The 17,088-nt window shown below is 37.0% G+C and overlaps 1 protein-coding gene and 1 non-coding gene across 2 annotated transcripts; both read right to left on the minus strand.

Moving 5' to 3' along the window:
* Positions 1–7,892: 7,892 nt before the first annotated feature.
* On the minus strand, positions 7,893–14,925 carry LOC134663486 (lysosomal thioesterase PPT2 homolog). Its single transcript, XM_063519857.1, has 6 exons — positions 14,570–14,925; positions 13,729–13,870; positions 13,173–13,280; positions 11,516–11,687; positions 9,858–9,959; positions 7,893–9,324 (listed from the first exon to the last, which is right to left on the minus strand). The coding sequence occupies exons 1-6, from the start codon at positions 14,696–14,698 to the stop codon at positions 9,126–9,128; spliced, it is 852 nt and encodes a 283-aa protein (XP_063375927.1). The 5' UTR covers positions 14,699–14,925; the 3' UTR covers positions 7,893–9,125.
* On the minus strand, positions 10,174–10,245 carry Trnaq-cug (transfer RNA glutamine (anticodon CUG)). Its single transcript has one exon. It is a non-coding gene; the product is annotated as a tRNA-Gln (tRNA).
* Positions 14,926–17,088: the final 2,163 nt, after the last annotated feature.

Consider the following 17,088-nt stretch of genomic DNA (forward strand, 5'->3'; position numbering starts at 1 on the left):
CGTAGGCCACGTCTACGCCTCGGCTAGTCTGTGGCCATGAGTAAACCCATGCATAATAAAAAAAAAAAAAAAAAAAAAATATTTCGCACGGTTTCACTTCCTTGGAGGCTTAAAATACTCCTAACTATATCTATTACCAGAAAACTTTCTTCTATCGGAATTTTAGTGCATAGTGTTAAGTACTTACTTCCAATTTACGAGTAGGTACCATACTAAGTACATTAGGTAAATGAATAATTTTATTATTCAAGCCTAAAATAATAATTATAAAAACGACTCCATACCTTTTGTGTGAAATTTGCCACCGGTACTCCGCCCTCTAGTTATCATACATGGCTGGGAAATTACTGAAAATTGCTTGGCATTTGCTGGCGCCTGTTTTAGGAATCGAATTGAACTAGGTGTGGAGACTGGTTGGAATAAGGAGAATAACTTCAACTTCAAGTTACCATCTGTAAATCAGCTAGGCATAATTGACTTCGAGCGTAAATATTTTGGCTGTTTAGACGGCGCCTATATAGGACTTTTAAACACGAGGCAATTCAAAAAAGACTAGGGGCCCGATTCGGATTTTGAAATAGACATCTATTAGATATCTTTTAGACATCACCAAGATGCGATAACGATATGTTTAAGATCTAACCTGTCAAATTTGTCATTAGCGCGATTCTGGAGATACCCTTGAACGATTTCCACAGGATATGACTAAAAGATCCCATTCACATTTAATAGATATCTTACTCTATCTAACGTAAAAGTGACACATGGTTGCCCAAATTGCGCTGCAAAAGAGAACTAGTTGATATCCAAACTATAACGTATCTAGAATGGATCTAGTACGTGTCGTCTCTTGTGAATATCTTGAAGTTCGAATACGGCAGTAGTTGTCAACAGTTAGTGTAGTCAAGTGTAATGGATAACGCTCATTTTGAGCCTTAAAGACTCAAGGCTTAACGCCTCAAAGGCAGCAAAGACGATTTCTTACATCCATACGCGAAAAATAAATACAATTATCAAATATACGGCTCGATTCTGAAAATGAATTAGATCTCTACTAGACCTCAACAAGTTACGATATTAGGTCAGTAAATGAATGCTCAAAAAACGTTGTAGAGGGAAATGCTAGGAACACAATTTTTGACTCCGTAACTTTGTTTAGACTAGTTAGGAGGTGAACATATCAAAAGTCCCCGGCTGTAGCCCCGGTGCTGCGGGGTAGAGAGGGGTAAGAAGGTCGAATTTTTCGGTTTTTCATTGATATCTTGGAAACTTTGCATCTTAGCGACATGACTACTAAGACAAACCGAAAGCTCATAAAATTAGTTACAAGTTTTATCTAGTCAAGTTTTTCGATATCTTAAGTAGTTTTTGAGATACCCGCTCTTGAAAGTTTATTTAGGGATTTTAATTTTATCTTAATATCTACATCAGTGATGCTGTTAGGCCATGTTTGGTATCATTTTCGTATAAATCGGGGGTGCTGAATTCATTTATGGTATCACATTGACACTATTCCGAAAAAAAACCAAAATTAAAAAATATATATTTTTAAAAATCCCTCTTCACGCTTAAACCGCTGAACCAATTTCGTTGAAATTTTGTATAGAAATAGTTTCAGTCTCGACACAGGACATAGGATGGTTTTTATAACCAAAAGCATCTTTTGAGGATGTGAAAAGTGGGGTGGAAGTTTGTATGAGGAGTCAATAACCGCTGAACCGGTTTAGGTGAAATTTAGGATGGTATACATCTGTGATTTAGATGAAAATGATACCTAACATGACTTCAAACTTTACCTTAAGCAGTATTTACCTCAGGAATTCAGTTTCGTCGACGAAGTTGAATTCCCCCCATACTCCATTTCACAACTTTAAAGGATGATTATTGAGATAAAAAGTATCTTATGTCCTGTCTTGGGACTCGAAATATCTGTATACCAAATTACAATTAAATCGGTTGAGCGGTTTAAGCGTGAAGAGGAATTTAAAAAAAAAGGTATTTGTTTAAAGTTTATATGTTTTTTCTAAGGAATGGTGTCAATGTGATACCAAAAATGAATTCAGCACCCCCGATTTATACGAAAATGATACCAAACACGGCCTAGCAGCTTCACTAATGTAGATATCAAGATAAAATTGAAAGCCCTAAATAAACTTTCAAGGGCGAATATCTCAAAAACTATTCAAGATATCGAAAAACTTGACTAAATAAAACTTGTAACAAATTTTATCAGCTTTTGGTTTGTCTCAGTAGTCATGTCGCTAAGACGCAAAGTTTCCAAGATATTAGTGAAAAACCGAAAAATGAGACCTTCTTTCCCCCCTCTCCCCCCCAGCACCGGGGCTACGGCCGGGGACTTTTGATATGTTCACCTCCTAACTAGTCCAAACAAAGTTACGGAGTCAAAAATTATGTTCCTAGCATTTCCCTCTATAACTACTTCTTATTTCTTGGCATATATGGATAATTTAAAGATATTTGTAAGATAGATATGTCAAATTTGACGTTTCCGCGATTCTGGAGGTCCTCTTGAACGATTTCGACAAGATAGATATGTCAAATTTGACGTTTACGCGATTCTGGAGGTCCTCTTGAACGATTTCGACAAGTTATGACTTAGATATCCAAGTCACATCTAGTCGATATCTAATGTAAATCTAGTTGATCTCTATATCGTCTCCAGATCTTGTGATTATCTCGTTTCCCGAATACGCGTGGTAGTCGAGTCTTCAATAGTTACGAGTCTTGAGAGCTCGGCTCGAGTCTTTTCGCCTAAAAACAAGCGTTATTCACAAACAACTGCAACGCAACCGGACGCGTTTGTACCTTTTGCCGTGGAACGTCACATATCTTTACTATTTCATATCTAGTGAATCTCTAATTCATTTCGCGAATCGCGCCGAATGTATTTAAATGACGGCTCTGACAGGACGCAACACGCGACAATTTATCGAAAACTGATTTTCAAGTTGCGTTGGGTTGCCCCGTGTGAAAAGGCCTCAAGTAACCTTTCTCCTACCGCTCTGTAATTTCTTCAATTGAAGATTTCTCGTGAGTTTCATATTGAAGTGCGAACTTGTGAAGATATCGTGTTAAATCGCTAGTCTAGATGACGGTGCGTAATAGTACATTATTGCAGAGGCCGGGAAAGGGCAATTCGTGGATGAGTTTCGATTTTGTCGGACGACGCGAAGCGGAGTCCGACAAAGAAGACGAATCCACGAATTGCTATTCCTGCCGAGGCATATATAGTGCTTTTCTCCAAACATGCGAGGAAATAAACTAAAATAATTATTATTTAAGCATCAAGCATCACTCAAATCAAACCTTCACATCCAAAATGTCAAAAACAATTTCCCTCTTTAATTAATTTTTAAAAGTTAAAGGCACAAACTTATTCTGCCATTCAGTACCATTCAATATTCGTTCATTCAATATAATTGCGCAATATAGTTTGTCAAACCAACTTTTCAGTCAGTAAGAACCAGGAAAACTACACCCATCCTTTTCTTTTGGGTGCTAGTACTAGTGTAAGACAAAGATAGTATGATTCTCTTTGTCTATGTTTGAAATGAGAAAGTCCTTTTACAAACTACGAGTATGTAAGCTTTATGAACACGGATGAGATTTAAAAAAAATATAAAAATAATCTTTGATTTTATTAAGCAGTATTCGCACGATCATACACGTGAAATGATAGCTGATCGGATCGTGTAGAAGCGGCTCGCGGCAATAATAATTGGCTGTTTGCGTTTTTTATTATTAAAAAGTAAAAAACAATACAGTAATAAGTTATTACTGTAGTGTTTTTTTACTTCCCGTCCCCTAGAACAGGACAGCGATAGTTTGATGTTTTTTAGTTAGAGTTTGACATTAACGAAAAACTTCCCGTACTATTTTTGCTACAGTAAGGTGAACATTTCCGAGCATATTGGAGAAAACACTATTATTAACCTCTGGCACACTGTCTGCCTGTCTGGGTCGGGACGGTTTGACTCATCATGATCATAGTGACAGTAACTGATGTTATTCTACTGATAGGTATGTTTTTCAGGAGATATAAGAGTTAATGTATGAAAATTTTAATTTCGCTGTTTTTCTTTAACTATGGTATCTGAAGCTACATAAACAATATAATTTACATGAGGGCGCCGAGGCTTTGGAACGCGTACAGCGAGCCACATACGTCGGATTACACCCGACGCTTTGTTAACCGACTTCCAAATCCCAAAGGAGGAGGTTATCAATTCGGTTGTATGTTTTTTTTTATTTTTATTTTTTTTATTTTTTTTATTTTTATTTTTTTTTATGTTTGTTACTCCATATCTCCGTCATTACTGGACCGATTTTGAAAATTATTTTTTTGGTTGTATGTATATGCATACAGATTGGTCCCGTTTTTGTCAAAATCCAGTTCTGATGATGGGATCTATGAGGAATCGACGGAACTCCTCAAATCTTAAAGGCATACATATGGTGATTTTTGTGTTTTTATCAACAAATCAAGCATATACATTCAAAAACGTGACATTTGATGAAGTGGAACTGCTGATGATGATGAGAACGGAACTCTTCAACGACGCATAGTTCACCTTTGGCGATTTGTCCTCTTCGTTATGTTTGCTAAGCAAGTTAGGTTTTTAAGCCACAATTTTGTCAAGCTTGAGTTCTGATGATGGGACCCATGAGAAATCGAGGGAACTCCTCAAATTTTAAAGGCATGCGTATAGAGATTTTTGTATTTTCATCAGAAAATCAAGCATTTTCATTAAAAACTGTCGCAGTTGATGAAGTGGAACTGCTGATGATGATCAGAACGGAACTCTTCAACGACGCATAGTTCACGTTTGGCGATTTGTCCTTCTCGTTATGTTTGTTAAGCAAGTTTAGTTTTTAAGCCACATTTCTGTCAAGCTCGAGTTCTGATGATGGGATCCATAAGGAATCGAGGGAACTCCTCAAATCTTAAAGGCATACGTATAGAATTTTTTGTGTTTTCATCATAAAATCAAGGATTTACATTAAAAACTGTCGCATTTGATGAAGTAGAACTGCTGATGATGATCAGAACAGAACTCTTCAACGACGCATAGTACATGTTTGGTGATTTCGAATTTCGATTTTGACTTGGACTGGGACCCGGACTCATACCCGGTTCCGGTTCGGACCCGGACTCGGACTCGGACTCGGACTTGGACCCGGACCCGGACTCGGACCCGGACTCGGACCCGGACTCGGACCCGGACTCGGACCCGGACCCGGACCCGGACTCGGACCGGGACTCGGACCCGGACTCTCACTCAGAAACCCGGACCTTGACCCGGAAAACCACTATGATACCTAAACTAAATAAACCACTATGATTACCTACCATAAAATGTGGGTATGATGATGCCAAACCCCTCCCGCTCAAACTCCCGTACACCGCACCGCATGCGCCGTTAAGTGGGTTAGGTTAGGTTTGAACTGCGATCCTCACAGAACCGAACAAAAGTGGGTTAGGTTTGGTTAGAACTGCGAGTCTTACAGAAACGAAATGCTACTAGAAAAGTGGGTTTGATTAGGTTCGAACTGCGATCCTCACAGAACCGAACTGCTATCAGAGAAGTGGGTTAGGTTAGGCTAGAACTACGACCCTTACGGAAACGAAATGCTACTAGAAAGTACTGGTTTTACCTCCTTTTCTACATAGTGCACCATCTACCATAATCTTTCACCGGGCCCCATAGAAGTCGGTTTTTTTTTCTTAAAAATTATTTGAGTATGAGAAGGCGCCCGGCTTTGGTAGGCGTTCAGCGTGGCACGTACGTCGGTCTACTCCCGACTCTTTTAGTATGATACAATTATGTTTTATCTTCCTCTATCCTTTCTTACAAATATATTAGTCAAAATGACATAAGGACAAACGATTATTAGCTAATAATTATTGCGGTTTTTAGCGCGGAATAAGTGATTATGAATAAGGGGGCTAGATTTTAACCTGCAACCGTCCACGGAAGAAATAATAATTAATACCTACTATTTATACGGTACAGAAAGGACCCTTCCTACAAAATCGAAGTTTGACAGCGGTTCAGGGTCGAATCATGCTATCCCTTTCTAATATATGGCACTATCCCTTTCGGCTATTTAGGGTTGTAAAAATTCAAGCGATTATCTTATCTGTGGTCGTGCACGCACAAGGAAATGAAGTGGTGCCAACGCTAATAATTGCTCGGAGCAATGCTGAGCCGAATGGAGCCGAGTTCGGCCGAAGTCAGGAGTGTCTTCCCACTGCTCGCACTGCCTAAAGTTCTTCCACAATACCTATTTACGCAATGTCTAACCACCATACATGTCACCTGCATGAATCACCGCACGTGCCTCGATAAGATACCCGATACGTGTGACTCATCAAATTGCAGATCCGCGAGCCCTGAGGGCACTGAATGCCAGTTTTTGTGCCTGCATTCCTGAGGGCTTACCGCAAACGTTCGACGTGTTACCTCTCTGTCGCACTTGTAAATTGGTAAGTAAGCGTGTCAGGGAGGCAACACGTCGAACGTAGTTCGCGGTAGGCCCTCTGTTGCTAATGCTGCTGTTTCACACGATTCCGTAAGGAGGAAAGTGAGGTATGTGTGTGTACACATATTTTATGTAAGTACACACATGCCTCACTTTCCATGCATACAAATGTACCTATATACGTATGTAGGGGTGCAAAGCTAATATAGTCGCACCAATAATAGTCTGCAGCGGATTTGATAGCCCACGCAGCGTAAGTGTTATTTATACGTCATAATTTCATAGAAGTTTGACGTTTAAAATGACACTTGCACTGCGTGGGCTATCAAAATCGCTGCAGACTTTTACGGTCTGACTCTAGTTTTGCTGATTGTACGTATGAACCATTTGGTTGCCCACATTTGGTTGCGTAAGTATACATATTTTTAAATATGGCACTTTTATAAATTGTAATTAATTAGTTTAGATAAGATATGGTAACGGATGTTTGTATTAGAAACATCCGTATCTGTATCTCAAACAGGATATTTACAAGTTGACTCAGAAGTATATCTTATACCTTTAAACGACCAATTCTTGTATACATATATATTTATTTATTTATAGGTATATATATTTCGGGGATCTCGGAAACGGCTTTAACGATTTCGATGTAATTTCTATATGGGGGTTTTCGGGGGCGAAAATTCGATCTAGCTTAGTCTTATTCTGGGAAGACGTGCATTTTTTAGTTTTTATGTTTTCCGACCCCCAGATATTCTTTAATTAACCTTAAATTTTGAATTACAAGTTAGCTCTAACGTGTCCAAGGGGTTTATTTGTTTTATTTATGTTTATATTAAGTTGATATCACGATTTTTCAAACGATGTTTTTAAGATAACTTCCAGTAAATCTATCTTATCAGAGCGACACGTAGCTGAAACTGAAATTGTATCTAATCTTCTTTTGGCCTCTATCAAAAATAGACCTTACTCACTATAATATAAGGTCTCATTTCCTTTTCGTACAACGAACTGCTATTTGCGTGATATACCTACGCTTAGTTTGAATTTAGATAAGTCACTTATTGTCATTTTTGAGACAATATTAATTTTGTTGTAGTTTCCAAAAACTAAATGATAAGGGATTAAAGGGACCACTGATTAACAGTCCGCCGGACGGCATCGGCCTGTCAGTTAGAACAAAATTTTGACAGTTCCGAACAACTGACAAGCCGATACCGTCCGGCGGACTGTTAATCAGTGGGCCCCTTAATATCTTGATAATCTATAATAAAATAAGGAAAATATAAATAATAATACGATTTGTAGGTATGCAATAAAAAATATATTTCACTCAATCGGATATCTGACTAGATCGCAACAATCCGAATTTACAAATAGGTACAGACTATAATGATTACAATAACACAATTTAATGATAAAAACTGATGACATGTATAATAAAAATAATAATTACAAAATGTATATCCTATCTATGATATGAGTATGTCTAAAATCAGACCTTCGACTTGTCACATCTCTGGAATTGAATTAAAAAAATTAAAATTATGTTAGAAGACTAGCCCCCTTTTTCATAATCGTTTTTCTTTATCTATCATGTTGAGTTATGTATTTGTAAGAAAGGGACAAAACATAATTTAGCTAAAACTGTCCCGTAAAGTTTTATGAATAAGGGGTTAGGTATCTACGACAGAAAGAGCTACACAGAAAAAAATATTGTACAAAAATCATATCAAATCGCCTATAAAAATAAGAAAGAGGTTTAACCTACTTACTTCTTCATAAAAAACATGATACTTAGTGCTCTAGATAGGTATAAAACAATAGAAAAATTGAGTTTCACTCCTCAGTGGCGATATTGTTAAAAAATATTCATATCATGTATACTACTATAGTTAGTAGTAGGTATTTAAAACATATTCTACCAAAAACACACACACATACACACACACATGCATATTCGAATAATGATTTTTATAAAATCAAACATCACTAGGTATAATATTAGTATTGCAGACGTATAAAATAATAATAATTATTATTGCGTACATTAACTAATTGATTTAAATGGGTTCCTAGTTCTCAGATGAGTTGATTATAAAATATCAAAAAATATCAAATATACCAGAATGCACGCTTACATCCTAAAATTGAGCTATTATTTGGTAAAAAGCCAAAATACTTGGGTGAGAGTATTCAAAACATTAAATCCCTCTTAGTAATACAATTCTACTATCTAATTCTAAATTACAGCCGAATCCAATTCAACGATATTATAATTTATAATTGTAAGGCGTGAAAAAAATATGGCTGATTTTTGTACGATAATAAAACATTTGTACAGTTCGTTCAGATCTAGAATTTACAAAAATATAATTTAGACTGCAATTTACAAGCTATTCATAAGAATTTATCACAGAGACATCTATTGACGTGATGTGATACTAATACGTGGCGCCACTACGTTTGTACGGGAAAAAGACTAACTAAAGTATTCAATTTTGATTTAAGCGCCATCTACTGACTTACCGCGGAACTTTTAGCAGCGCCACGGACAAACACGGAATTAAATAAAATTGCCTCGGCTTACGGCGTAATAAAATGAAATCCTAATTAAATTAATCCAAATATGGTAGTAAATAATCGTCAACTATACTAACATTCATGTGCCAGTTGAAATGGTTGATTCCTGGTACAGTGACGACGTGAAGTCTTCCTTTCTTGTCCAGCTCTTTAAGGCCGATTTTGTCCTCTTTGTAGATTGGCTGGTCTCTCATTGTGATCACAGTTTCGTTGGCGTCGTAGTAACCGAATTGACTGTAAAAGTATGAAAATATAATTGAAATAGAAATATGTAACGTTATCTATGAAAAGGGACCTTATTGTCGATGGCGCTTACGCCATTATTAACGATGCTTCGATATAAATTCAATGCCGCGCGACGCTGTGCGATGTAAGCGCCATCGACAATAAGGTCCCTTTTCATAGATAATGCCCCGTATTATCTGTAGGGACGCTTATGTGGGTCAAAATTATTATAGTTGTCTTGTTTCTGACCACTCTGTCACGCTTGTATTTTTGTCTATTATCAAATAAATACATAACGTTGAGTGCTATTGCACGTCTTTCTAGCTGTAGATTATAATTCACATGAGAATAATTAAAAACTAAATTTCACTCCACACAAAAGCTCCACTCCGTCACATTTTATGGGAAAAAAAACTAATTTTGACCCACATACTGACTAAAAAAACTAAGACAAAACGTTTTAAAAAAAGTAACAAAAATATATAATAAGTGTGCATGAATGTGTAGCGAATTGTATCTAATAAAAAAAATAGTAAAATTACCTGCTTTGCCAAGGAGTAATAACATTATCATCAGGTCCTCCGATCAGAACAAATCGTTTTAGCCTCAGCAAATTGTTCTTGAAATCAGTCGTCTTCGCTGACCTAGAATAATAATAAACAAATAATAACTTTGACCTAAATCGTAATTACGCAAAGTATTGAATTGATAAGCTTGTAACTGCGTAGGCAATGGTAAATTGAATATAAGAGAGAAATAAAATTGATTTTTTTTAATTAATATAAAGAAATAAATATTTAACAACCTTAAAAAAACATAAATTCTAAGTAATAGAAAATATAAAAAATACAAAAAGTCAGGTTCCACCGAGATTTGAACTCGGATCGCTGGATTCAGAGTCCAGAGTGCTAACCATTACACCATGGAACCGGCTGACTTGATCGACGAATTTACTCATCACAAGCTCTTACTAGTGAACGTTACCGATTCGCATCTGCAAGTGTAATTTGACCACATTTTACGTCATATTGACTAAATGCCTAAAATATGAAATGCGTGGTGGCGCAACAAAAAATCGTTGATAATGATAACAATGATAACAGCGCGAATCGTGGCAAAATATGACTACAAAACAAAATATTAATCAAAAATCAACTCTATTCTGATACTAATACGGTTCACTATAAATACTATGGCTATGAATTTGTGGTAATTAGTGAGTTTTGGTTGTCTCCTGAACGATTTGTTGACCCAATTTTTTTAGTAACCGTAAATATAAATACTTATGAGGCACGAAGCCACCAGACGAGAGCCTCATTTGCGCACATAGCCAATATGCATAATTAATTTGTTTATAAAACAAATACGTTACTGAAGGCGCATAACCTATTAACGAGATTACCACCAACTAAATTAAATAATACCTACTAAAAATACTAAATATAGCACTAAACAGAGACGAGTGGAAGAAGAGGGGGGAGGCCTTTGCCCAACAGTGGGACACAGTTGCGCCCGGAGGAGTTAAAGTCTCTCAAGATCAAAAAGATCCTGCAGCTGCTTGAAGTTGCAGGTTTGGATCGAGGGTTGTAGTAAGTGGCGATCACAATAGATCAGGCCCCTGTTTCACCAACGTGACAGGTGCGACGAATTGTAAAATCACTGTTGCTGACGTCACAGGCATCCATGGGCTACGGTTACCGCTTACCATCGGGCGGGCCGTATTCCTGTTAGCCACCATCAATTGTATTATTTAAAAAAACTTTATGATATCGGAAAAAAACAGATATTTCTCTTGGCAAGTTTATGACAATTGTCACAAGAAACACTACAATTGTCACGAAATTCCGACATATAACTCATTACCTGTCAAGAATTACCTACAATTCTTCTAAATCTTTGACAATTGTCAGAAACTTCGCAGGAGAAATATCTGTTTTTTTCCGATATAATAAAGTTTTTTTAAATAATACAATGATGGTGGCAAACAGGAATACGGCCCGCCCGATGGTAAGTGGTAATCGTAGCCCATGGTTGCCCGTGACGTCAGCAACAGTGATTTTACAATTCGTCGCACCTGTCACCGATGTGAAATTGGGGCGAGGGATGGTCGCAGTGATACATAGCTTTTGGAGCCTTATATAGCCCCTAACAAGAAGAAGAAAGTAACACAGTGGGCTCTGAATAATAATAAAAAACTCACGCAAGATGGTTGTTGATATAAGGCAGGTACACGCTGTACGTCTCGTACAAGGTCTGGTGGTAGGGGTCGTTCCAATAGTTTCCCACTGACGTGTGCTGGCCCACTCGGGAGTAGAACAGCTCATATGCACTCTCCTTTACCAGGCCGGGGAATACTAGGTGGAGGAAACCGGCTGGAAATGAATATGTAAAAGGTGAATAAAAATTTGTTTGATTTACGATACTTGAAATTACAAGCGTCCATAGGCTGCAGTGTAGGCTTATATCAATAGGGCTGTATACTTGTATGTCACTGTCATGTAAATATTTGTAGGTATATTTTAGTACTAATAAATATACATATAAATTATGAAGAATTGCGTTTTATTGGCAATCAATGAAAATAATAGTAGGCTTAGTCTTTTATAACTATAAAAAGATAACTTTAATAAATATAAAATTGGTACAAAAAATAAAAAGGATTCACTGTACACGTACAGTCGCTATCAGATAGCACTGTACAGTCGATATCAGAGCAGCCAGCACGCTCACAAGTATCTAAACACGCCTCTATTGTCAAGGCGCTAAAGTGCGTGTTCAGATATTTTAAACTTTCAGGATTTGCGCATTGTTATTTACATTAACACATTGAATGGGTAAAATCATACATTTACTTGGGCCAACTCATCTCTATGTCTGATCAAATGCAACAAGAAATGAACAGAAGGGTCACAAATGCATGGAACAGGTTCTGGTCCCTAAAAACCATCATGAAAAATAAAGATTACCGCATCTCAATAAAAAGAAAAGTTTTCAATATGTGTATATTGCCTATACTAACATACGGATGCCAAACCTGGGCCGCAACAGAAAAAATGACACAAAAACTAATAACATGCCAGAGGGGAATGGAGAGAAGCATGTTAGGGTACACAAAAAGAGACAGAAAACGGGCGACGGAAATAAGAGAGATCACAAAATTAGAAGATGTTACTCTAAAATCAAAAACTCTAAAATGGAAGTGGGCGGGCCACATGCTCAGGGAAAAGCAGAAGTGGTCAAACATACTGACTGTGTGGACCCCACGAGACAACACAAAAAGGAAAAGAGGCAGACAATACAAAAGATGGTCAGATGATCTAAGGAAAACTGCGGGTCCACTATGGACACGACTAGCTAGAGACAGAGAGGCATGGAAGGCATTGGAGGAGGCCTTTGTGTCAAAAGGACACGTCGAGCCGACGGTTGCTGCAAACACATGAACAAATAACGAAAACTGTACTAAATATTATTATTAACTGTATGCTCGAAATTAAAGGCTTTGAAATTGAAATTGAAATTGAATTTACATTAACATGTTATTATTTACTAGATTACTAGTGTGCGAAACGTTCAAGTTCATAAATGATAAACAAGTACAAGTGCTATTAGTGCCTACTCGTATGAAGTACGGAAAATACGTGAAGATGTCAACTTTACCCAGTTTATCTCTCCGAGACCACGGGGGAAAAATCGTAATAATAATGTGGCTTGACCGGTAGCTCGGGCCTTGCCCCACTGCTGACGGCACTCTAGGTTAGGTTTTTTATAATGTTTATATGTATTTTACTTTTATATTCATATTATAAATAACCTAATCTAAGAAATTAAATGAATAAAGTAAGAACAATGTGGCTTACCTCCATATTGTCCCGCCTGCGGTGAGCTCAGAGATATGAAGGTGCTGACAGAGACGTTAGGGAATGTCTGGACGATGCCTCGGGCTATCAGGCCGCCTTGGGAATACCCTGTTCAATACGATAGGAAGAAATGTTACACATGCTTAATGCTTTCTGAAATAAAACTTGGTCAACTCATGCAAATAATAATTAATAATAAGACTCTCTCGTTATCACGGCATTTTGCCACGGCTCGTGGAGGCGTGGCGGGTGGGGGCCGCACGACAACTAATCCCAAGAATTGACGTAGGCACTAGTTTTTAGTCCGATTTCCTTACGATGTTTTCCTTCACCGAAAAGCAACTGGTAAATATCAAATGATATTTCGTACACAAATTCCGAAAAACTCAAATAATAATAAGACTATTGAGAAAAAGTGGTCTAACTGTGAGGAGTTATTGACCAAGCGTTGATGAAGGTCTCCATTTCAGCTTAGGGCAAAAATTGTTTCGTATGTCCAGATGTTCTCCTCTACAGTTTCTGATCTGATTATAAAATGAACTAGAAAGTGACTGACCTATAAGGTTAATGCCCTCCGGATGCCACGCCGAGATGTTGGCTACATCCTGGCCTATCTCCAGCACCTGGTGCCACATGTTCTCCAGGCTGGACCAGCTTTCAAACCGGTTGCAGTTGTACACGGTTGTGTTTGGATGTTTCTGAAGGAAAAGGAAAGAAAGCTTGAATACACGGGTTAATATCTAATATCCTCTATAATCAGTCTATTGATAGGTGAAAACTGCATGAAAATCCGTTCAGTAGTTTTTGAATTTAATGCAAAATGTCGCGAACACACACACACTGCAGGGGACTTTGTTTAATAAGGTGTAGTGCCTACCTGAACTGCTCGGTAATGCAGGGCTATAACCGCAAAAACCGAAGTTCGCAAATTGCGGGGATTTTTCTCTGTCACTCTAATTACGCCTTCATTGGAGTAAAAGAGGAACATCTCCGCAATTTGCGAATTTCGGTTTTCGCGGTAGCCGCCCAGGTCACAGAACCATATGCGGCGGTATTTATTGCAGTTTATTATATTATTGTATAAATAATTTCAGTATGTTTCATATTAGACAAGACAGGATTACAAAAATATAAATAAATATTTATTTATTTAATATTTTAAATCAGGCAACAAGGCCCATAAGGATTTACATCTTCATGAACAAGAATTCACTTTTACATGTTAAATTACACATTTTTACGGTTTTGGATATATTTTCGAAAATAAGTGTAAGTAAATAAATATTTTTAATAATATAGTATTTATTATCAGTACCCTATTATATGACTACTATATACCTCATCCTCATGTATCGAATGCTTCAGGTAGCAGAATATGTAAACATTTGCTTGTTTACCTCTTGGATTCTGTGCGCAATCATTTCCATGCTGGCACCGCCCGTCATCACTCCATGTATTAGAACCACCGGCTTATAACTTAAGCATGGGCTTATGAACAAAAACACACCGTATATCCACAAAGCCATTGCTCAGTTTTATAAAAGAACAAAGAACACGAATCGACGCAACTAACGCGAACAAAGTTATGACTGAGACTGAGTATAGTGAGTATGTGTGTAGTATGATATCGTACGACATGTGGTTTACATTCGTCAGCTGCTGTTTATATGTTTTGCTGATAGCGCAGAAGGACGATTATTACGCAAATAAGAACAGAAAATTTAGAGTTCAAAGGCGAATGACGAAATGAAATTATTGACAGTTAAGAGATTTGATAGTTATTGTCAATGTATACTATATGCATTATTATTATATTATTATTTGCGTTATTTGACATCTGTCACTCGCAACAGCAATACAACGTAAAATGTCTTGCACATCGAAATCACAAAGGAAAACAATTGCACTGCGAACGTTTACGTTCTACGTCTTTTTTTTTTAATTTTAGGGTTGGCCGGACACCACTGTTATGAATCGGTAGTTGTCTAAGTAAATCGATATGAATTTTTCATTTTTCTTTTAATAAAAGTAAGGAAAAGGTGGATAATTAACTGTAAATATGGATCCCACCAAAAACATTCTGTAAAAAACTAGCCAAGTCTCGATGGAGCTGCTTGTTTATCTCTAAAAAGTAATGAAATCTAGACAAAGTCGTGCCAAGTCTAAGGTTCCTTACTGCGATTTCTTTATTATTATAGTTAATGTTGTGTGACTTGGCCGTTGAAGGGTACACAAGGGTACAAAACCAGGTGCTCCATGACACCATTGCACCAATCTGTCGCCAGAACCGCTACCCATTGACGATGGAAAATTGCCACTTGGAAAACGTTGATTCAATAACCAGTCAATTGTAGGCTTGATAAAGCTGCGTATTTCAATAATACTTATGTATGGGCGAGCCTAAAACAAACACTTCTTTTTGGTGCAATGGCAGATTGGTGCAATGGTGTCATGGAGCACCTGGTTTTGTACCCTTGTGTACCCTTCAACGGCCAAGTCACACAACATTAACCTATAATAATAAAGAAATCGCAGTAAGGAACCTTAGACTTGGCACGACTTTGTCTAGATTTCATTACTTTTTAGAGATAAACAAGCAGCTCCATCGAGACTTGGCTAGTTTTTTACAGAATGTTTTTGGTGGGATTTCACTTCTTTTTGTAGAAACGTGGGCATATTGATTTATTTTATTAGATTTTCTTATTTAACACATTTTTTTCTTTTTAGGAGTAGTTTTTTTATTATTACAAATATTTCTTTTCTTTTTTTCCGGTTCTGATTCTTGTACAGTAGCAACAGTTTTTCGTATTGCCCATTCATTAAATCTAATAATTAAATAATAATCAGTAATCCGTCACTAATCATCATATAATGACTTGGCAATCGCACATAATGCTTTACTCGTACCGTACTCGTAAATATGTGTAATAGCGGAAGCAGTTATAAAGTTGACCCAAAAAAAATGTATTAAGCTATGAGCTTCATCACATATGTTCCTTGAGTAATTCTAAGCATTTCAAGCCTGGGAGGCAATAAGAAATGTGTGTCTACTCGGATTTGTAATGGATTCAAACTTTCAACCCCTGTTAGGGGATGAATTTTACAAAACGCTGAAATTACTTTTCCTGTCTTTTAATAATATCCCCAAATACAAAGATTCAAGTCCCGCGTTCGAAAAAATTTTTGATATCCATACAAACTTTCAACCCCTTTTTTACCATCTTAGGGGATGAATTTTCAAAAACGCTGAAATTAGTTTTCTTGTATTTTAATAATATATCGTTTTACGAAGTTTCAAATTCCTAGCTTAAAATAAAACTTGAACCCCATACAAACTTTCATCCCCTTTTTAACCCCTTTAGGGGTTGAATTTCTCAAAATCGCTTCTTATCTCTTGTACACTTTATAAATGTAATCTAGTGTGCAAATTTCAACTTTCTATCTTTTGTAGTTTCGGCTCCACGTAGCAAAAATCTCCAACCAAATTTTTCACCTTTTTACGTTTATCTTGTAAAATTACTATGAAACTGAAAAAAACAAATATCAGCAATAAATTCTACGTCTTTGGTTTATACGAAAATGATACCAAACTTGCCCCAGTACCCACCAGGATCAGAATAGATTTTTTTTAAAGATGACGGGTGGCGGTCGTCCTTTTGTCATTATGCAGGGTTTTAACACCCCCTGGCACTGATTAAAATAACCGACTTGGTTTCACATTACATCTAAAAACTTTTTTGTAGTAAAAGCGTTGCGAGACTTGCACCTTTTTACATGTAATGTTTTTGATGGGATCTCATCTCTTTTTGTAGGCAGTCCTTCTTTTCGGGTACTCATACCCATACTATGTATACACATATCATAACTAAACATATCTTCATTCATACTCACATCGTACATCGTATAGTGTACCTTT

Source organism: Cydia fagiglandana, chromosome 4, assembly GCF_963556715.1.
Source record: "Cydia fagiglandana chromosome 4, ilCydFagi1.1, whole genome shotgun sequence".
NCBI lineage: Eukaryota > Metazoa > Arthropoda > Insecta > Lepidoptera > Tortricidae > Cydia > Cydia fagiglandana.